Below are 22,147 nucleotides of genomic sequence, written 5' to 3'. Positions count from 1 at the left end.
CAGCCAAATGTTGTATTTTCCGTTAGAACCAAAACTATTCAGCGTACGGAATTAACCACATACGAACTCTACTTCTTGCACCTATTTATTCCAACGATTTAAGTGTTTTTTTTCCTCGTCTAGAATAGTATTAAAATATTTTCTCAGCCATATGGATATGAAACATTAGAATTTAATATTTTGTGATCCAGCAGGATATTACACAAATGGAATTTCACATGCCAGTATTTATTATATAAGTGTATAACTTGAATATTGCAGAAATATAAGCCATTAATAATATACAGACTTGAGTGTTTTCAATCAACAAGTGATGCCATCAGTAAATGCTCGATGGTGCCGCCCAACACTTCATTTTGCAAGCACAATTTGTACAATGTGACTCATCGGTGGCTCAGCCCATCGAGACCGCACTCTTTCCAGGAGCAATCACGTTCGTCTCATTCACCGATTCTGTCCTCAATTCCCTGCAATATTCGCGTTCTCTTATATTCTCGCCCAGCATCGGAAGTCTTTTTTAAAAAAATGTAAATTAGTGACCACCTTTGCGCAGAGATCCCCAAACAGGTGGTGCAACCTGGCACTGTGCAGCAAACGAAGACGGGGCGGTAGGAAAGTTAAATTACCTGGCAGCTCAAAACAAAAATTGAGACGAAATCCTTGGGGTCCGCGATGTGCAGTCAACAGCATTGCAAATCTCGATTTACAAACCGAAGGTAGATCAGGAAAGATTCCGCTAAGTGATTAAGCCGTTCAACCGAACAGTATGTCAGAGACTTCAGGCAGTACAGTAATGGCCTTTTGTTTATCTAGGTTGGAAGCACAGGCGCATCCCTTTGTCCCTTCACCGCAGCAACAGTGCGGCTCGGAGAAAGGCTGCTTCTTCCGGGGGAGGGGATAGGACAGTGACGCCAGTGAAATCCGCCCAACCCTTTGTGACGACAAAACGAAAGGCGGGGCGACGCCGCCGCTGATTGGCCAGCGGTAAAATGGCAACAAGAGCAGGTGACTTGAGTTCTTGGAAAGTTCCTGGAAAGCAACGCAAGTGGCCACCGCCGCCTTTTTTCGGAGGCCGGGAGCTGCTGGCTTCGTCCATCCAGAAGCAGTTGAGATTCCTCTCTTGACTATATTAACACGCTACAGAAATGAAGCGAACTTCGCCTGGTACCATCCTAAGCTGCAAAACACGCGCACATCCATACGTTGCATCCTTTGTATTTATCAACGATGCTTCCCATCAAATACAATTCATTTGTTTGTCACCCATTCCGTGGAGACATCCAAATGCACAGCCTGTATTTATTTGGAGGGGTGGGAAGAGACAGAGAAAAAGAAGTTCAATGGGAAGAGTTGGGGCCCCGTATGCGCGCGTTGAGATTTTAATACGTTCAGTGATGCTCTAAAAGAGGGGTCCTGAGCTTCCATTCGAGCTGTTTTCTGAGGGAAGACTCAGGTCTGCTCCTCATCGCCACGTGACTTCCCCTCACTTTAAATTCACTGTCTTTTGTTTTCGTTGTTTTCTTTTATACGAAATGAGGCCGCGTTCGCCATGGCTGGTAGATGCGGCTCGTAAAATTTTCACCTTCTTGTCCTGACCAGGGAACTGGCCATTGAGAGAAGCCCCGAAAGGAAAACGGACTGTTGTTGTGCGCTGTAAGTTCATTCTGTGCCAGGCGTCACCAGGGCTTCGGTGGGTGAAGAGGGGTGTTAGAAATGAAGCAGCCCTTTCTGTTCAAAGAGTTAAATTAATTCCAAGAATCAGGGACGAACAAAAGATCTCCCCCAACCCCCACACACTTATACACACAAATACACACCCTATTTTCGTTTTCTTTTGTGCGCGCCCCGCTGTGCCTCAACTCTGTCACGATCGAGAGGGTTGAATCAGGCCGAATCGATTCACTGAGTGACCGGCTGCTGTTCGTGGAGTTACTCGGGGTGACCAAGCTTGTTCGCGGGCACGGCACGATGTTTGGAAGCCGGTGAACCGGCTCGCACAACAGAAAACGCTCCGATTAACGAAAAGGTGCGTACGTTAATGTTTTACAATCGTTAAGCACACGGCGGGAGAATATATTCGTTCGGTGCGCATTAACAAGCCTGCGAGGGGGTGGGGGAAATGAAGTGGCAATTAGTTCATGTAAGTGATGTGTTTATGAATGAGTTACAAGAATGTGGTGGAATATCATTTTGAGCGAGCAGCGAGTACAGGAACTGATCTGAAGGCTCGTGTTCAATGTCTTTGGGCAATTGCGAATTTTTTTATCGGACACGATTGATTTTTACTCAAAACATTTTGCGCTCTTGCCTACAAAAAAAGTCAGTGCGGTAGTAACCGTTTTGAGCAGTTGCGATTCTTTTATATCGGAGCGATTGATTTTTACTCGAAAGCATTTTGCGCTCCCTCATGCATAAATTAATGTCAGTGTCGTAGTAAACGCCTCTACTGTTTGGATCGAGGTTGGAAAATAAACCCGAATTCCGAAAAGATGCTGGAGAAAATGAGTGTAGTCACATTTACGGGCGGCTAAGACGTTGCTGTTCGTATGGGAAGATTTATTTTGAAGCAGCGCGTGGTGTGAACTTTAATGTGGGAAGAGTTTCCGTCAGTTTTACTATTAATCAGCTTTCTCTTTGTCCAGATTCAGAGCGCTGGGAACAAAGCCTTTATTTTTCTGGCCGATGTAGACGTTTCGATTGAAGTGCGATCAGCAGTCATTTGAATTTATCACCTCTATGATCTGCCAGGAGAAAGCAGCAACCCCGCTGTCCTCCGGCAGTTCGTCTCAGGACCCCCTTGACCTCCGGGAAGGACATTCTGATTTGTTCCGTATCTCCTGCACCATGAGTCATTTGGAGCTTACAGGTACGCTGAGAGTGAATGTATAGATTTTTAATCGAGTAAATTTAGACGTACTGGTCGGTTTGTGAATGGAGTCTGTTTTAAAATACTGGAATCAGTTTGCCTATCAGAATGTAGCGGAGTGTCTAGGGTCTTTTTATTTTCCATAGTTCCCGATATTTAAGTAAATACTCTTTTTTATAATTTCACTTTTTGTTAAAATGCAATATACTTTACCCCATATGTGATTCATCCTAACGCTGTTTCGTAGTTAAATTCCAACCCACATACACGAGAACCTTAGTAGATGGGGAAGGCGACTAATACGAAAAATAAATATTTTTCTTGTAAATATTGCAATTTCAGTGAAACTACTTGTACATTTTTTTTGGAGTGGTATCGCACATAAAGTGTTTGAATTTGATGGTTGTCAATGGAGACAGTAGCTTTAGCATCTTTCACGTCTAAAAGTCTGCAGGATAAGTTTTCGTATTTGTTCCACTAACTCGTGTTCAACACTAGAAACAGACATATTTAGGAAAGAACCTTTTCCGTCATTTGAGAAAGAATAAAGCCTGTTTTATCAATTGGGATATTATTATTGATTTTGAACAGTAATACGTACAGAAGTAATCACTAAAATGAACTTCTTGTAAGCCATTACTTAAGGATAGGTAAGATTTTTAGAAGCTCAATATTATTGAGTTAGGATGCACTTGATCTGCTCAATCAAGAAGAAAACTGTAAAATGAGATATTAATTTGAAATCTGAAATGATAGAAAGTTAAGCAAAAATTCTCAACTTTATTAAAATATTGGTAGAAAATTATTTATCAACACAATTTGCATGTCGAGTGGAGAAAAAGATTGTGTGTAAAGAATTAATTAAAACTATAAACAGCATTGTGGGAGGTTAAGTAACCAATGGGTATTATTTGGGGTAAAAGATCGTTCACATTTTTAGTACTTTTTTAACAGTTCTAGAATAAATATTGTTGAATGTATCTTAATAATGTAAATAATGCAAAAATGGCTTAGCAATAACAGCACATGTTGATTTGCAACTTGGTAGTGAATGGAATATTTTATGACATGTTGCCAGTATTTCATTTTAACACTAACATTAACAATTCTATGAGAATGTAGTCGCTGTTCCATTTCTGTGCGAGTTAAATAAATTACAATTGTGTAGTTCTACTATTGAGAGTTTTGTATGAATAGTCTGGTCACACAAATGTAAATCTTGACAGAATTCAGTTCAGTTTCATCATGCAATAACTGTTCACTCACAGTAACCCCAACCCAAAATGATCTCTTCATTGTTTATTTAAGTAGATTCTAGACCAACATTCGTGCATGGAGTGCATAAAGCAGATGAAAATGACAAAGAAACAGTTTGAATTGAATGTTTCAAGTGAAATGAACATCAATAATCCAAATGTTTGATTTATTAAGAGAAAAACTAAAACGAGAAATTGTGTAGGGCATAACAATCAACTGGGAACCCAAAGATTGCCAAAAAAATCACCTGGCAATAACTGAATACTGAAAAGATGGCTGGGAAATACAGAAAAGATGAAAAGTCTCCTACTTTTAAAATATTACAGCAAAACTGACCTAGAAAAACATAGTTGAAAATCTATTCTGGTTAAGTTTTCAGAAACTCTTGTTAAAAATACTAAGATGACATATGAATGGACATATAAAACATAAACAATATGCGATAATAGAGAAAAAATTTTGCTGATTAAATTTGCTTTTTTTGTTGTTGAGAAGTGAGTTTTCTAGGGGTAGTGCAATAAATGTGTTGTATTTTGATGTCAGTAAGGCCGTTAGTACATTCTTCTGGAAGGCTGGCATTGAAAATAAATGAGGATTCAGTGAAAATATTTCATAATTGTTGCACAATTGCTTGAGCGATTGCTTTCATCATTTAGACCCTAAGTGCAATGGATGCTGGAGACACGAAATTAAAACAAAAAGTTCAGCAAAATTATACCATTAGATCAGCTGAGTTTTTCCAGTCCGGTTTGTGTTTATATCAGAATGCAAATGATTGTAGGTCTCAGAAATTGTCATTAGCCTGTGAGAATATTAGTGGTGAAGTCCAGGGAATAGTTTTGGTTATCTCTTATTTAACATCCTAATAAATGATGTAGATCTAGGAGTCAAGAGCACAATGTCTAGATTTGATTCAAAGTTAATTAATTAGCATCCCAGAAATATGCAGCACAGATTGGTACCCTTTGGCTAGTGGTGATGTTGGCTCTTTAGTCCTAAATCCCTTGGCTTTTATTTCAAATACTAAATTCCTAATCCTTGTTCAACTTCAGATGGTAGATTTCTGAAAGAAAGAGGATAAAACTGAAGTCATTTTAAATATGTTTGGACCCAAAGCAGACAGATGACAGATGAGGTACAGAAATGCAAGGTGTTTCACATGATATAAATTCCAGGGATAAACTATTAAGTAAATGGTAGTAAAATTGTGTGCATTGGAAATGAAAGAAAATTAATTGAAGCTATTACAGCAATGTTCAGTGAGAGTGAGAAAAGCAAATCAGATGCTGGGATGAATTAAGAGGTCAATTTGTGAGCTAATTCTGCAACTTTTTAAATCATTGGTGCAACTGCACTTGCTTTACTAGTTCACACCACAGTACAAAAATAATTTTGCTGCTATTGAATGAGTACACAAGCTGGCAACCAGAACAACTGAGAGGCTAGATGATTTGGATTGTGAGCAACAATTAAAAGAATTGGGTAAGTTATTGTGGGAAAAGCAAAGATTAAGAAGATATAAATATTTTTCTTTGGATTCTAAAGATACTCAATATTTTAGACCACAACCATTACTATGAAGTGAGTAAAACTAGAGGACGTGGTCTGTACCTGAAGGACTATGAATTCAAAATGAAGCAGCAGAAAAAAAAATTGGATGTAATTTTTTGTACCAGTGAAAATAATTGTGTGTGTTTTCAATAGCCTTGCCTCTGCATGTTTAGCTTTATGAAGTTCTCAAGTAGCAAGTTGCTGAGGGGACTAACTGATAAGGTCAGAGTGACAAGGGCTGAGCCTTTAAAACCTCAGGAAAGGGGGCAACTAACTCTATCTCCTTAACCAATAAGTTTGCAGGATTGTGACATTAAGTGTGATTGTGATATAAAAAGGAAGAGTAAGTTAGGAGTGGATGGATTCAGTGCAAAATCGGGTAGAGAAAGATTAAATTGAGACAAGTAGAACAACCTGGATGTAAATGTTTAAAAAAACTTTTGTTTAATTTTACATTTTTTAAAATATCCAACCAAAATATCCATTAAAGCAATGAGACTGTACACTTTTATTAGCTAGGTTTCAGAGCCAGAAAGGTGGCCTGACAGTGATACAGAAGGGGGGCATATTGCATGTTAAAAGTGTACTTCAACTGAAATATACAGATTCAATTTTTGGTGGTGAGCTAAGTTTGTGTTCATTGTAAAATACAACTTCACACAATTGCATAGTAAGTGGTGTAATCTGGAGAGAGCTTTTAGAATTTTACTGTATCTCTCCCTTTCATCTGAATTTATTGCTCCACCTACATATACATGATAGTGAGAACCATTAACCTCTCAATCATTTTGACAACAGGTTATGGCCCATTATATCAGTGAATCGGTAATCTATGAAACAAAATCCCCAGGGAGACAGTGGAAACAGAAAGTATTGATTTATTCAGATAGAACTTGATGTTTTTCAGGAAATGATCATTATGAATATAATATGGATGAATAATTTGAGATATGACTTGGGTGTGGGGAACAAATAAGCTTTGAGTATGACCCTCAAATATTTCCATCTGTAGGGCTTTTACTGCTTCTAATTGTATAAATTAAGGTGAAGGTGAAGACCACGTATTGAATGATTATTTGTGCACATAGTTCAGTATGCCTCTTTCTGTGTTCTTTCAACAAATAGCTTCATAGGAGCTCTCGATTAGTATAATGGTTAGTACCCACTTGCAACCCAAGAGACCAGGGTTCAATTCACCGATGGGGTGAAACTACTTTTTACATGGTTACCCGTTGTCAATGTGGTTGGTTTCCTCTTTAATGGGTGTTCATGTTTTAATTTGGTCTGGTTTGATTCTTTAGTTTTATTGGTTATTTTGATCAGTTATAAAGGGATACAAAGCTGGCTGGTTTAGTTCATTTCGCTAAATGGCTAGTGTATGGCTCACAATAACCAGTGTGGGTTTAGCTCCTATTTCCAGAGGAATTGGGAACTACCTCTTTGCCTGTGGGGTGATATGGGTGATGCCAGTCAAGCTATGTAACCAATGTCTGTAACAGAGGCATGCTTGTGGTCCTTGGTGGACTATGACTACTTATGACCTACCTAAAAAATGAACAGCTATCTCCTATCTAGATCTGTTTAGTGACTATGATTGCCATGATTAGTCAATGGTTCCATTTTGTTTTATCCTATTGATACCAGAATCAGACCAAATGTCCATTTTTTTTTCCTCTATGGATTTAGTTGTTGTAAAATAATTGTTACTGTTGTGAGCAAAACAAAATCAGTGTTTTGCTTTGAAAAGAACCATGGTGGTGAGTGAGACTTTCAGTTGGCCCTCGCTGGCCCCTTTAATCAAACTCTTATCTAACTTCCAGTGCTAAGAATTATTGTCCCGGTTGAAATGCCCTTTTAATTCTTTATTTAAAAAGTACTTTCCCTTTTCATAAAATTCAGACTGTTTCTAGGAAAAACAGTCCAAAGTTCATAACAGCTCAGTTACAGCAATGGAATGAAATAATAAAGCTGTTTTTTACAGTGGCAAAAAAAAGTTACTGGGAAAGTAATCAGCAATGCAGAGCCAAAAAATGCTCATGCTTATGCAAGATCCCCATTACACAATGTCCTTGTTTTAACGTTTTTGTTTTAAAACTTACTGAACATAAAGCTTAGCTTGCATGTATTCAATAATGTGGCCTGATTGTCATTACCAGTATCTTCTGTCTTTGCATGTGTCTTGAAGTGACCTGATTCCTTTTACAGTCTGCTGTGCACATTTATCTCCGTATGCTTAAAATGGAGGACAGTTACATGAATCGCATTTAACTTTATGGAAACTGAGTAGATTAGGACTTGAATGTGCAGGACAATATTAAATGTGTCTGAAAGAATGCTAAAATGTGGAATTCTTGGAAAAACAAACTAGTGTTTACAAAAAATATGTGGATTAACAGGCAACGAGTAAATAAAATATAAATGATTATTTTGTGTTTTCCCTGCTGGTATTTGAATTTAGTGTAAGTGTTTGGTGTAAGCAATCATGTAATCAGTGACTTCCCAGAGTCATTCCATGGTACTACATTCTGTAGATTGGATTATTTGTCTTTTTTGGAAGGCAGCTATTTTTAAATAGAGCTGAGAGGTGGTTACAATTGTCAAAAGTAGTTATTTATCCTAGATAAGTTAGTGACACATAATTGTAACTGTGTATGTGTGATTTTCTTAAGTGGCATTGAACTCTCAGGCTCTTATCAGCCAGCTCTTAGCCATGCCTTTCAAGATATGATGAATGCAAATATAAATAAACTGTACTCCAAAAAAATAGGGTGAGACAAAAACAAGTTCCTGGCTTGCAAATAATTTTTACAGTTCAAAATTAAAGGTCTGTGATATTTTATTGAGAAAAAAGTTTATTGTAAGTTCCAATGGTAAACAATACATCATTATTCTGCATAGCACTCAAACCCATTTCTGTGGTTTATTTTACATTGCAATAGATTAATAACTGGAAAATGTCTTATTCAAAAGGTTTGTGAGTGTGTTCTTTCTTCTCTGGTCTTAGAAACACAAGTGATCAGAGTAAAATATTAACTATAAAAATTCTCGTGGTGTCCATACCCCTGTGCCAGGAGAAGCCCCACCCTGTCAAGGGGTGTGTATTAACATGGCTGAATAGGTTGATTAATTTTTTTTGTTTTTAGAAACTTTTTTCATTACTCAGGCTCCTATAAAGGGTTCGTTGATTAACACATTACTTGGCTCAGAATTGAGTGATACAATACAGGAAGTTTCCAGGTGTGTTCTGTTTCCAGCCAGAGGTACTTTTGATGCATTGTTTCTGCTATTCAGTTAGGGAGAGGAAGTTGGTTTTGCTTGTCCCAGCTCGTATTCAATTACACCTGGTAGGCAATGCACTGTAACATTCTCGATAACTGAATTAACTTAAGACTTTGAGTTAGGCCTTGTATGCAAAGAATGCTGAGGTGGCTGAGTTGACCTGTCTCTGTGGAAGTCTTTCGCGGATAAAATCATCAATTTTGCATGTGAAGGAATAATTATAATTTGCCCAATTACTATTAACATTTTACTGTGATGCCTTGTGTCTTTCGGATCATGGAAGAAAGAGTGCACTCACAAGTAGAAACATAAATTTGAATTTGATCTTAAACTATAAAATCCATTAATACATTAGACTTAATAAATATCATCAAAATGTTTATCATTCTAGTATGCAATAAATACATTACACACCAGAAAGTGCAAGTTACACCATTCGTGTCCCTTTACTGTTAAATAATACACAGAGAGTGGTAAGGGTGTGGTACGCCCTGCCTGCCAATGTAGTTAGCTCAGCCACATTAGGAGCATTTAAACAGTCCCTGGATAAGCATATGCATAATGATGGGATAGTGTAGGGGGAGGGGCTTAGATTAGTTCACAGGTCGGCGCAACATTGAGGGCCGACGGGCCTGTTCTGCGCTGTATTGTTCTATGTTCTAATATTATGTAGAGTCATTGAGTAATACAGCATGGAAGCAGGCCTTTCGGCCCAAACTGGTCTACACTGACCATGATGCCCCCTCAGCTAGTCTCAATTGCCAGCATTTGGTCCAGATCCCCCTAAACCCTTCCCACCCATGTACCTATCCAAATGCTTTTTTAATGTTACTATTGTATGTATCTGCCTCAACCACTTTCTCTGGAAGCCCATTCCATATACCCACCACTGTCTGTGTGAAGAAGTTGTCCCTCAGGTACTTCTTAAATATTTCCCCTCTCACCTTAAACTTATGCCCTCTAGTTTTCAATTCCCCGTCCCTAGGAAGAAGACTATATGCATTCATCTATCATGATTTTATATGCCTCAATAAGGTCTCCCATTATTCACCTACATCCCAAGGAATACACTGACCATCCTCTCCCTACAACTCAGGCCTACTAGTCGTGGCAACACCCTTGTAAATCTTCTTTGCACACATTCCAGTTTAGCTAGTTCTTTCCTGTGACAGGATGACCAAAACACCCAGTGTGACCTCATCAACAACTTATACAACTGAAATATAATGTCCCAACTCCTATACTCAGTACCTTGGCTGATGAAGACCAGCATGCTAAATGCCTTCTTCACCACCCCGTCTAACTGTGACACCGCTTTCAATGAAGTATGTACTTGTACTTCTACATCCCTCTGTTCCACAACAGTCCTCAAGACTTTACCAATTAGCGTATAATCCCACCTTGGTTTGACTTTCCGAGGTGCATTTATCTGTATTGAATTGCATTTGCCAATCCTCAGCCCACTTCCTCATCTGATCAAGATCCCTCTGAAATTTTTGACAACCTTCCTCCTAATTATGATACCTCCTAATTTTGTATCATCCGCAAACTTACTAATCATGCCTTGAACGTTCACATCCTGATCACTTACGTAAATAACAAATAACAAAGGTCCCAGCACTGACTCCTGTGACACACCACTTGTCACAGGCTTCCAGTCTGAGAAACAATCTTCAACCACCACTTTCTGCTTCTGACCATCGAGGCAATTTTGAATCCAATTAGCTGGCTCCCCCTGGATCCCATGCAACCTAACCTTCATGAATAGCTTGCCATGTGAGACCTTGTCAAAGGCCCTAATAAAGTTCATATAGACAACATCTACTGCCCTGCCCTCATCCGGCCTTTTGGTTACCTCTTTGAAAAACTCAGTTGTCAGACGTGACTTCCCGTGCAGAAATCCATGCTGACTATCTCTAATCAGACATTTACCATCCAAATGTTTGTTGATCCTGTCCCTCAGTATCCTCTCAATAGCTTGCTTACCACTGATGTCAGGCTCACTGGCCTGTCTTTACTACCTTTCTTAAACAATGGTACAATATTAGCCACCCTCCAGTCTTCTAGAATTTCATCAAAGATGAAGCAAAAATCTCTGCAAAGGCCTCTGCAATTTCTTCCCTGGCGTCCCGCATGTCTGAGGATGGACATGATCAGACTGAAGGGATTTATCCACCTCAATGTGCTTTAAGACAGCAAGCACCTCCTCTCTGGTAATATTTATGCAGTCCTAACATCCTCACTTGTTTCGCTTATTTCTTTTGCATCCGTGATTCTCTCTTCAGCAAGCACTGAGGAGAAGTATTCATTATAAATCTCCCTTAACTCCTGTGGCTCCACACAGGGATGGCCGTGCTGATCTTTAAGGGGTCATATTCTCTCTGTAGCCATCCTTTTACTCTTAGTATAGCTATAGATCTGCTTGAGATTGTACTTTAACCTTATCTGCCAATTCCATCTCACACCCTCTTTTTACTCTTCTGATTTTCCTCTTAAGTGTGCTCCTGCACCTTTTATATTCACCTAGGGATTCACTTGAGTCTGATGGCTTAAACCAATGTATGCCTTCTTCTTTACTCTGACCACAGTTTCAACATCTCTAGTTAGCCAGGGATCCTTACACCTGCCACCTTTTCTCTTCATCCCAAAAGGGACATTCTGTCCCTGGACTATTGATATCACACTTTTAAAAGCCTCCCATTTGCCAATTTTTCCTTTTCATTGAAGCAGACTCACCCAGTCCGTCTCTGCTAGACCTGCTTAATGGCCCCAAAGTTGACCCAGCTCCAGATCAGCATCTTAACCCGTGAAGTTGTCCTATCTTTTTCCAAAACTATATTAAAACGAAGAGAATTATGGGCATTGGGCCCAAAGTGCTGTCCGACTAACACTTCAGTCACTTGCCCCACCTTGTTTCTCAGAGGTAAACAACGGACAGATCCACAAATAACTGGGATCTTTCTATGCCATGATATATTTCGCATAAAATGTACTGTGATTTGACTATTTGTAAGGACATCACAATACAGCTGACCATCTAGATGCTTTATGGTTTACAGCAACAGTATTAATCTGCTGGGCCATGGCCAAAGCAGGGATGTCAAATGCAAAATTGCCCAACTACTGCCAATGGCAATTCTTCATGGTGCCCTAGAACTCCTCAATTTTGTTATTTTGGTATGTTTATGTTGCCTTTCAGGACATTTCATTTTAAAATGTTCAATATTGGTTTAAGCAATCTTAGCTTTGTTCCAATGACTTCGAACAAATACTGCCTGTAATAATGTATTAAATTAATCTACTGAGTAAATGCGAATGTTTACGCCAATGAGAGAGGTTTGTTCTTACAACACTGGAACTGAAGTGTTGTTTAGGAGCAAAAAATACTCCCACTTCACTGTATTTAGCTATATCTGGGGTCAGAAAATCCTGTTGCTGACTGGAGATAAGGCATTCAGTAATCAGTAAGGCCATGGCTGCCATTGTTTTGGATTGAAAGACAGTTTTAAACTATTGAATGCTATCTTCCATTTAAAACTTTAAGGTTCTTGCAAAGATTTGTAGCTTGGGTTTTGGTTTGCATATGGGGTCTTGCAAACCTGTGCAGAACAAAACCAGAAATTAACTGGTTAATTAACTAGCTAACCAACTTAACAGACTGGTTCATGCAAATACCAAGTGGAGTACAGCTACACTGTTTTGTCAGAGGCCATATTGATGATGTTACCTAGCATGGTGATGACATGTCTGCACACTAACCAGCTAGCTCAGCGAGCAAGCCAACAACCTCATCCATTTGAAAGTATTTATCTAAAATACATCCAGTTAGTACAATTACTGTCATTGTGTGGTTTGTCTAGCTTAGTGTCTCTTTAAAAAAATTCAAAGAGAAATAACTCAAATGTACCCCAAAGTTGTAAAATGTCCCATCTTCTTAATAATTTCATAGAGATTTCATTATGATTTGCAATAGATAGTTTTGCAGAATGGACAGCTTTAATTGTTGGATTTATTTTTGCTTTCATTTTGTTTATGTAAAGAGCTGGGGAATGTTTTAGGTAGTTGCTATAACATGTGAATGAAATTGTTGTCTCAATAATCATAGATGTTTTAACAGGATGTCATTCCTGTGTGCAGTAGTTATTTTGTGTTTGGAACTTTGCATGGCATTTTCTTTGTTTGATTTCAGGACTCATTGGGTTCCTCTACGATGAGTTGAATTTTTGGATAATCAGTCCATTGAAAGTATTGATTTTTTTTATGTTAATGATAATATCCTTACTGTTACCATCCACATAGATATTACTGGATGAACTTTCAAAGCTTGTGGGACTGTCATCTTTTATATCTGTGCATTTTCATAACTGTCAATCTTGTCATTCCCTCTTCCTCCATACCCATGCCCATCCTCCAAATCTACTTTCTCATTGGCAGATCTCCATAGTACAAATAGTTGCACTCTGTTCAGTTCCTTATCCTTTCCAAATAAAAACCGTTGTTTCATGTTGGTAATTATGTGCACTTTTCTGTGTGGGAACTTAATAATGCATCTGGACCTCTTTATTTTGACTCTGTCCGTATAAGTTTGTGAAACTCACATTAATGTAAGAGGTCACCACTAATCATATTCGAAAAAAACATAAAGTTTATAGTTTTGCTTCCTCCTTCTAATAGATTATTGTTGAAACAGCTGTTTATATAAACAAATAAAGGATAGAGTATATAGCTATGTTTGTTACTTGCCTGTGTGCCACGCCTGCACCTCTGGAAATAATAATTGTGCGTTTTTGTACTATTTCAGTAAATTGCAGTGCAGCATCTGTTTTCAGACAAAGCCTTCCAGGAATTTTCCACCAAAGATTCACTTTTTAGCACAAAGCAGATGGAAATCCAATGAAAGCAAGGGAAGATAATCGATTTGATTAGTTAACTTTAATTTTAGATTGTAGCCTACAAAACATGTTTGTAGCCCAAACCATGCATGATCTGTTTTTTTTGGCTGTTCTTTTAAAACTGTCTTAGTCTGCATCAGTTCATTTTCAGGCAGTTTTACCAGATGGTTATTTCAACAGACGTTTGCTGTAAAATTCTCCCACTACGCAGAGCAACAAAACATATATGTATAGCTACAAAAATTTTAACTGGGAATAATAAATTAATCCATACTTTAGCTTGGTAAACTGTTTTAAACGCTTGATAATTTCACATCTCATGCATTCTCCCTGGCAGTCCAGATTTTTCTACTACACATAATGTATAACTGGTCACCATGCTTTGGAGAAGCACCCGAAGAGAGAAAATTTGTGGGGCTATGGGGAAACAAGTTGAGTTACTGTTGCCATGAATGGCAAGTTTGTGATTAGCTAAATAGCCTCATTCTGCATGTAGCAATTCTGTTCTGTATGTAGTAATTCTGTGTAGTTTTTTTTTCTCTAAAGCACCACAATATAAACACTTCTGTAAATTCTATACTTAGTTCCATATGTTTACTTTGGATATAATGAATTGGATCACTTCAAGTTCATAAAACATCTTTTCTAGATGTGGTCCTTCTCAGACTGGTGGTGCTGGTTAGTGGGGTGCCCGGAACATTTGCATCGTGCCCAGTTACATTTCATAGATAAAATAAAAAGAACTGGGTTGTGAGGGAGAAAACAGTGAATTACAGATGAATTTGGAGGCCTTGACAATGAGCAATGAGTGGCAAATAAAGTTTAATGCAGAACTGAGATGAGGCAATACATTTGGAGAACACTATGAAAGATGCAGTTTGTAGATAGTAAGGCTTGGTTTAATGGAAATGTTACAGAGTATAGTCATTTTGTTAAAGAAATTCTTAATTATGAATGGGAGGGTTAAGGAAATTGTGAAGAAGGAAAATGGGATAATGGACTTTTTATCAAGAAGGATTAAGCAAAACTGGAAACTGATCAGTCCAAAGATGTGCAGGCCAGGTGGATTGGCCATTCTAAATTGCCCATAGTGTTCAGGGGTGAGTGGGTTATAGGGGGACGGGTCTGGGTGGGATTCTTCAAGGGGTGGTGTGGACTTGTTGGGCCGAAGGGACTGTTTCCACACTGTAGGGAATCTAATCTAATCAACCATGTTCTTATTGAATGGCTGAACAGATACAAGGAACTGAACTGACTGTCTCTGCTTGCAATTCATATTTTTGTAGATCGTGCCTCTGTACAAAGTGATAGACCGAATCTGAATGCAATTTGATGCTCTGTGTTCCTCATCATACTTTACATTAGAGCTACATGAGCTTTGGGGGAAACATGAAAGGAACTTTACCAGAATTATAGCAGGTAGAAAGAGTCTGACTTGCAAGAAAGGAATTGAGCTGAATTTCCATAATTTGAAAATTTCGGAAGGTGAAATTGAAGTATTTATGATGGAAATAGAAATCAACACGGGGGTGAATTTTTTGAAGTGACAGATTATCTGGCACGTGGCCAAAAGATTTGTCAGCACTGTGCTGACCAGAAATCCACTGCTCCACAGTGATAATATGTGGGGAAATATTCATTCCATGAAAGTGAGACTTCGACCCTTCTGGGATAGGAAATCCTACTGTAGAGAGCTTACAGCCATCTGATTGGCCAGCAGCTCCGTAAACCCACCAGTCCCAAGATCAAGTGGTTCCTGAGGATGAGGTGCCTTAGATCCTGGAGCTGCAGATAGGCCGGGATTTGGATGGGTCTACACTCTGAGAGTTGGTGTGATGGGGGAGGATAAAGGGGCTGTACACTTCTCAGGCACACTTCAAACATGTACACCCCTTTCTGCCCAGAAGCAGCATTGCAATGAAATCTGCCAGCTTGCTGATCCTCAGTAGAACAAAAATTGCGGTGCAGGCATTCTGAGGCAACTAAATGGTAGTTATCTGAAAGCCTGAATAGGCCTAAGGGCAGATGAGCTGCCTAATGCCTTACCTGCCTCCTATTAATATAATGGGTAGGATGGAGTTGGGTGGATGGGTCTCAGACAGACCTCACGTACTTCAAATGGGCTGGCAGGGTGATGGCAAAATTCACCCCAAGCTAAACATAACTATTTATTTTCATTAATAGGAAATAAATTGAAAACATAGCCATAACAAGCACTGCATACAGAAATCAGGAGGTTGAAAGAATCTTTGTAACACCCAGACTTATTGTAACGTGTGTTCTTTTCTAAGAGGTGTTATTGATATAAAATCAATTATAACAAGTTTTTGAATTCTGTAATTGAAGAATAAAAAGCATGAGGGGAAAATAGGAAAAAGGGATTCTATAAATTCAGCTTGAGTGGATTTGCTTGCCTTCTTTGTTATTTCTGAATAGATTTTGCACTACTTTGTAACACATTTGATATTGGTTAAAGTTTAACTAGTGAAAATTAAATATTGTTGAATGAACAAATGATTTCTGCTTTGATCTGTTATCCTGAGTCAGTTTGCAATATAATTACGTAAAAGGTGTAATTCACTCTATCCTTGTTCTTTCTCTTTCCAGGCTGGTATTGGGGAGCACTTACCTCAGTTGAAGCACGACAGATTCTGAACCAAACCACGGAAGGCACATTTCTAATCCGGGATAGCTCTAACCCAGAATATCTTCTTACACTTTCGGTCAAAACAAGCTCAGGACCTGCACACCTTCGTATTGAATACAACGAGGGAAAGTTTGGCTTTGATTCAGTGGTTTTGGCAAAACCAAAGCTCAAGAATTTTGAAGACGTGGTTGATCTTATCCAGCATTATGTCTTGTTGTCTAAAAGTGCCCAAGCCACAAATGACCAGTCACTTGCACCAGTGACTAAAGATACAGTGATTCACCTGAAACTGACCAAGCCCTTGTACATTGCAACACCTTCATTGCAACATCTATGTAGAATTATAATCAATAAAAGTACTAAGGCAATCCAAGAACTTCCCTTACCTGCTAGATTAAAGAAATATTTATTAGAATACCCTTTCCATTTGTAACTCATAAAGAGATAATCATTCCTAAAGTGTGTGGGAGAGAAAATGTCAACAATAAATGACAGTGGGACTTGTGACATGGAGGAAATATTCAACTGTTTCATGTTAATGACTTAACGAGATTTGGTGCTCTATTGCAACACACCTAATAGATAAGGAATTAAGCTGTCCATCGTTTTCATGTTCGGTTTAATTTAATGTACGCACAAATTTTACAGTTTCTTAGTAAAAGCAATCCATTTAGTTTTCACGGTAATTATGGTAAATTTTTGATTTTTGTTCATTATTTCTTTTGACAGCTGTGGCTTGATATGATATACTGTACATTTTATACAACATGCATTCTCGAAATGTGGTATTTGAAGAATAGCTTGGTTTGTGGTGATTCTTGTGCCTTGGCTGGCTGAGGATGGAAGGAATCAAAAGATAAAATCCTGTATTGCCAGTGAAATATTCCAGAGACAGTGTTGTGGAGAGCATCGTTAGCAAATTTCGTTGTGCCCCTAGCTTTTAGCTCAACTGCCAGCATGTACTATTGAGAATAAAAGAATTGCTGAATTAGTCATTTAGACTGAATAAGAGCACTGCTTCCTTGTGCTCCCCAGAGTGACCCTTACATACCCCATGTGGACAAACTGAGGGTTTTCTACCAAACAGATTGGTACATGAGGCGATTTGGTTCTCACTGAGTGTTGCAGGAAATGTTAGCCAATATTTGATATCACTACCTGCAGTATAATGAATTATAGAGAACTTGTACTATCAGCATTTTCCCACTTAAGTTGAAATATTAGACAAAAGATTATATGGCATGCCAACTGCCTAAAATTAACCTGCAGAAAAGGCAAAACTTCATAATGGTTGAGAATGTCATATGTAATGTGATTTGAAAATTACTGGTAAATTAATCAAAACAATTGAGCACAAAAATACTTGTGCATTAAACTGTTCCTGAAAATTAGTCTATCTAAAGCAAATTGATCTAGAGTTGGTGTTTGTAATGATGATAGAACTGCCAGCATTGACCATCATGACAGGCAACAACTTCAGGCATCTGTACATGCTCAGCTAAGTACAAATAGCCAGTAGTTGCTGTCAATCATATCCTGCACCCTGAATTTATACACAGTTGCAGTCTCTGCAGATGCAGTCAAAGCAGTCAGTGATTTGGCATGAGCATGAACTTCTTATGCACTATTCTTGCTGGAAAAATTCTGAAAATGTTAACAGTATGATTTTTAACAACATGGAAAATCATAATTAGTGCTGAACAATATCTCTAGCCCTGATAATCTAATTTCATATGTGGAGTGTAATTCTCAGCATTTCTTGATTAAAACTTCCACAGGTTTTTAATGTTTAAAAAATTTATTTCCCCAGCTTTTATCTTAGTCCTATGTCCAATCTTTCATTTGCTCTTCCTGCAGTGATTAGAATGCAAATACCAAGCCTTGCATTTTACTTCTGCTTTACTGTCTGTACGAATTTGTCAAGTTAGTCAACTGATCAGTCAGCTTCTTGTCTTCACTTTCCCCTGACACTCTAGATGGCACATTTCCATCTGTTTAAGAAGCCAATGCCATAGAGTGCAGTATTTCCTTTGTGGCTGCTTTACTTCATGTCAGTGGTGACCTCCGTCCCGTCACTACCACTGGCTGCAAAATCTGGGCCATGGCATTGCATTGCGAAATTGGAATGATGTCAGGAGCGAACTGATGCACCATGCAGCTGCTTTTCTACTATAATGTATGATGCCAGTAATGCACTGGTATCTGTAGAGTAGAGAAGCAGCTGCCTAATTGGCTTGCTGATGCCTAAGAATTAATAGAACAGGAAAGGTCACCCAGCCTGTAAAGCTTGTTCTATCTTTGGCTATGTATGACACACAAACAGTAGTATACTGTGATCCATTTCTAGAACTGTAGTCCCACCTGTCACTGACTTGCTCAAATCTTAATCTTCCATTCTGCAATAAAAACATCTATTATACCTACCTCTGGATTTAGCTGATGGATATTTACTATGCTGTATATTTATTTATCCTGGGTACTGATACAGTACAAAAAATTATCTTCGAACACTGGCTATATGCTCACTTGGAAAGAATACTCCCTTTTACCTGCATCCCTAATTCTGTTAAAACTTTTACTTTTATTACATAGATTACATTGTTTCACTCAATTTCACTGTACATTTTTGTTTCAACTGGATATGAGAATTTCTCATATTTTGCCAGATATTGTTTAATGGAAGTGGTGGGAATCCAAATCTGGGAGTTATTCTGATACTATTTTGGGTTCATGCCCAGTGTAGCGTGACCGACTTGACCGACTCTCTCAAAGGCAACTTTTTAAAACCATTACCTTTAAATGTTTTAGTGTGGTCAAAGAGTGGGATGCTTTGTTAAATGTTTGTTAAAATTAAAGAAATAGAACCAGAAATTGGATCCAAAGTAGTAATGCAGATTACATAAATAGGATTTCACTTTGCCTGACCAAGGATACTGATGTATAGGTGAGAGGATGAATCCACAGTACTGAATGACACCTCTCTTAGCAAAAGGAACAACAAAGCCATAATCACAATACTATAAAATTATCAAGCAGGAAAGGAGGCTTTTATTCTGTCAACCTGTGACGTTTTCCTAATCAAATTCTGTTTTGCGAAGTTGCAATGGAGTCTGTTGTGCCATCCTTTCAGGCAGTGCACTGCATTTCAGAACAAATTATTGCATTAAAAGAATTTGTCATCTCCATTAAATATGAAAATATTTTCAAAACAAGTCCTTTTTCCTGATTTTTTTTTTGATACCTCCATTTATGAATTATACTTTGGCCAAACAAAGGATGGAAAAATTCAGCCACAACTTTTGCCCTACAGATATTGAGTTTCTACAATATTTTATGATAGTTTAAAAATATTGCACAGTAATATGGCCCAGCCCTCAAACCAGATTAAATTAGTCACTGCTGATTATGCCTTCTTTGGAGTCTTGTAAGGAGGTTCTTAAAGTTTTCAGGGTTTTTTAAGCTCAAGGACAGGAGTGGACACTTCTGAATAGCTTTTACATTGTTTATTGGTTTGCTACAAAACTACCAACTTTGCATTTAGTAATCTTGTACATGGTTTGCTGCATCTTGAGTAGTCACTTTCAGTGATGGGAAGGACCACAAAATCTAGGGGCTAAGGCTAATATTCTGGGGATGTTGGTTCAAATTCCCACCATTGCAGATGGTGAAATTTGAATTCAATATCTGGAAATAAAAGCTGGTCTAAAAATCACCATGTAACCGCTGTTTTAAAAGCTCAGTTCGTCCATGAATCTTTTCTTTAGAGTTGAAAATCTACTGTCCTTCCCTAGTATCGCCTACATGTGACTTCCAACTCTCAAAAACATGGTTGACTCTTTACTGCCCTCTGAAATAGCAGAGCAAGTTCAAGGGCAATTAGGGATGCTCCATCTTGCCAGTTACATACATATTCCATTTCAAAATAAAAGCTGTTATTTAAAATCAGGTTACTCGCAGTGAGTAAGTAGACTGTTTTGATGAAACTGCACCTTAAATATATCAAGGAATTCATAAATTCAAAAAAAAAATGCGTTCTAAAATTTGTCCTATTGCAATGACTCCTGGCAGATTTTGTTTTCAGTTGTATGCAAGCTCACAAATGTTTGAGGCAGGAAACATGAAAACCAATGCAATTTGTTGTACATGGATTACAAAGTTGATTTATTTTGTTAAACAGTTTTAACACTCTGTTAATGACCTTAACAGTTGCAGGAGGACATGTTGGTACCTAAGAATTTTTGAACAGGAAGGCAGCAAAGAAAGCAATTGTCCGTCTAGCAACTGAAATGTAAATACAGTTTCAGCTTTAAATCATTTGTTTTATGAACCCCTTTTCACACTGTGGAAATAGCTCCTGTAGTGTCTGACTGGGTGTAATAAGTAAATCAAACCAAATATCTGAATTTCCTGAAGAAATACTTATATAATATCTAGGACCCTTCATGTTAGTTTTGAGGTACTTGGTAAAATTACATCATAAAATATATGAACTCATTTGCAGGGGTAAAGTTGTGTGTTTTTGAACAGGTGAAACAAGATCTAACTTTAAAGTTGCAACTAATCTCTTTCCAATCGGTTATTGTAGAACATTAAATGAGGGGTGGATGTTTACATTGAAAGTTCATGAATCCAAAGTTTAGTCAAACACATTCCAGCAGCCCTAATCAAAATCTTAGATGACTCCTGACATCTCTGAAACCTCTTCCTCCTCAACATGTCTCACGATTATAATAGTACTTTTTTTGAGTAGTCCATTCTGCTATTTGTGAGCGAGTTTTCTTTTGCCCTCCATGCTGAACCTGTTTCATTTTTTTCATGCCTGGAGCAAATGGCCAGTATGAGAAGCACCAAATGGGTGTTGTTTAAAAAGTAGTGTGGGTTGTTTTGTTGTAAATATGTTTATTCTTCATAGCTCAGAAACCTTGTTAATACTACCACAGTATAGACTTTGTAATTATTAGAAACTTCCTTATTTATTTATTTATTCCAGAAGAGTATGCACTTGTCTTCAAATGAAGACTTTGGAAGCAATAAAATGCTTTGCATTTATTTGGAAATTAAATGCAGTTCTTAGAACTAAAATTTTGTTTAATCATTAAATATGTTGATATGATTCTTAAACAATAAAATCAGCGCTGTATTTGTCATTAGAAAATGAGATGAATTTAAAAGTAAATAATTTATGGCATTAGGTTCTTTGCAGACTGCGAATAGGGCAATACAAATCATCATGAGCAAAAGAGTATCAGAGATGATGGAAACTGCAGATGCTGGAGAATCCAAGATAACAAAGTGTGAAGCTGGATGAATACAGCAGGTTAAGCAGCATCTCAGGAGGTTCTAGGCCCGAAACGTCAGCTTTTGTGCTCCTGAGATGCTGCTTGGCCTGCTGTGTTCATCCAGCTTCACACTTTGTTATCATGAGCAAAAGCATTTTATATGAAGTTGAATAGTTAAGCAAACGTTCCTTTTGAAACTTTTTCCTAGAAATAACTACCAACCAGGTCATCACCCAGACGTAAGATGCGCTCTCGCTCTCGTTCTCGCTCTCGTTCTCGCTCTCGTTCTCGCTCTCGTTCTCGCTCTCGTTCTCGCTCTCGCTCTCGTTCTCGCTCTCGCTCTCGTTCTCGCTCTCGTTCTCGCTCTCGTTCTCGC

General features: G+C 38.1%; 1 protein-coding gene and 1 long non-coding RNA gene across 6 annotated transcripts; one reads left to right on the top strand and one right to left on the bottom strand.

Annotated features, from left to right (window-relative positions):
• Nucleotides 1-154: 154 nt before the first annotated feature.
• LOC125462793 (uncharacterized) lies at nt 155-2,044 on the bottom strand. The gene is made up of 2 exons (XR_007249717.2): nt 1,818-2,044; nt 155-1,728 (listed from the first exon to the last, which is right to left on the bottom strand). It is a non-coding gene; the product is annotated as an uncharacterized LOC125462793 (long non-coding RNA).
• LOC125462791 (suppressor of cytokine signaling 2-like) lies at nt 993-18,915 on the top strand. Of its 5 annotated transcripts, none has more exons than XM_048553167.2 (3): nt 993-2,026; nt 2,643-2,866; nt 16,453-18,915. In XM_048553167.2, the coding sequence occupies exons 2-3, from the start codon at nt 2,737-2,739 to the stop codon at nt 16,923-16,925; spliced, it is 603 nt and encodes a 200-aa protein (XP_048409124.1). In that variant the 5' UTR covers nt 993-2,026; nt 2,643-2,736; the 3' UTR covers nt 16,926-18,915. The 5 variants fall into 5 exon arrangements, with proteins under 5 accessions (XP_048409124.1, XP_048409127.1, XP_048409126.1 ...); XM_048553170.1 differs by lacking the exon at nt 993-2,026 and adding an exon at nt 2,086-2,140; XM_048553169.1 differs by lacking the exon at nt 993-2,026 and adding an exon at nt 2,209-2,319.
• The last annotated feature ends 3,232 nt before the right edge of the window (nt 18,916-22,147 follow it).

Source organism: Stegostoma tigrinum, chromosome 21 (genome assembly GCF_030684315.1).
Source record: "Stegostoma tigrinum isolate sSteTig4 chromosome 21, sSteTig4.hap1, whole genome shotgun sequence".
NCBI classification, from domain to species: Eukaryota; Metazoa; Chordata; class Chondrichthyes; order Orectolobiformes; family Stegostomatidae; genus Stegostoma; species Stegostoma tigrinum.
Note: the sequence above shows the minus strand (reverse complement) of the source record. Positions and strands in the feature narration are given on the sequence as shown.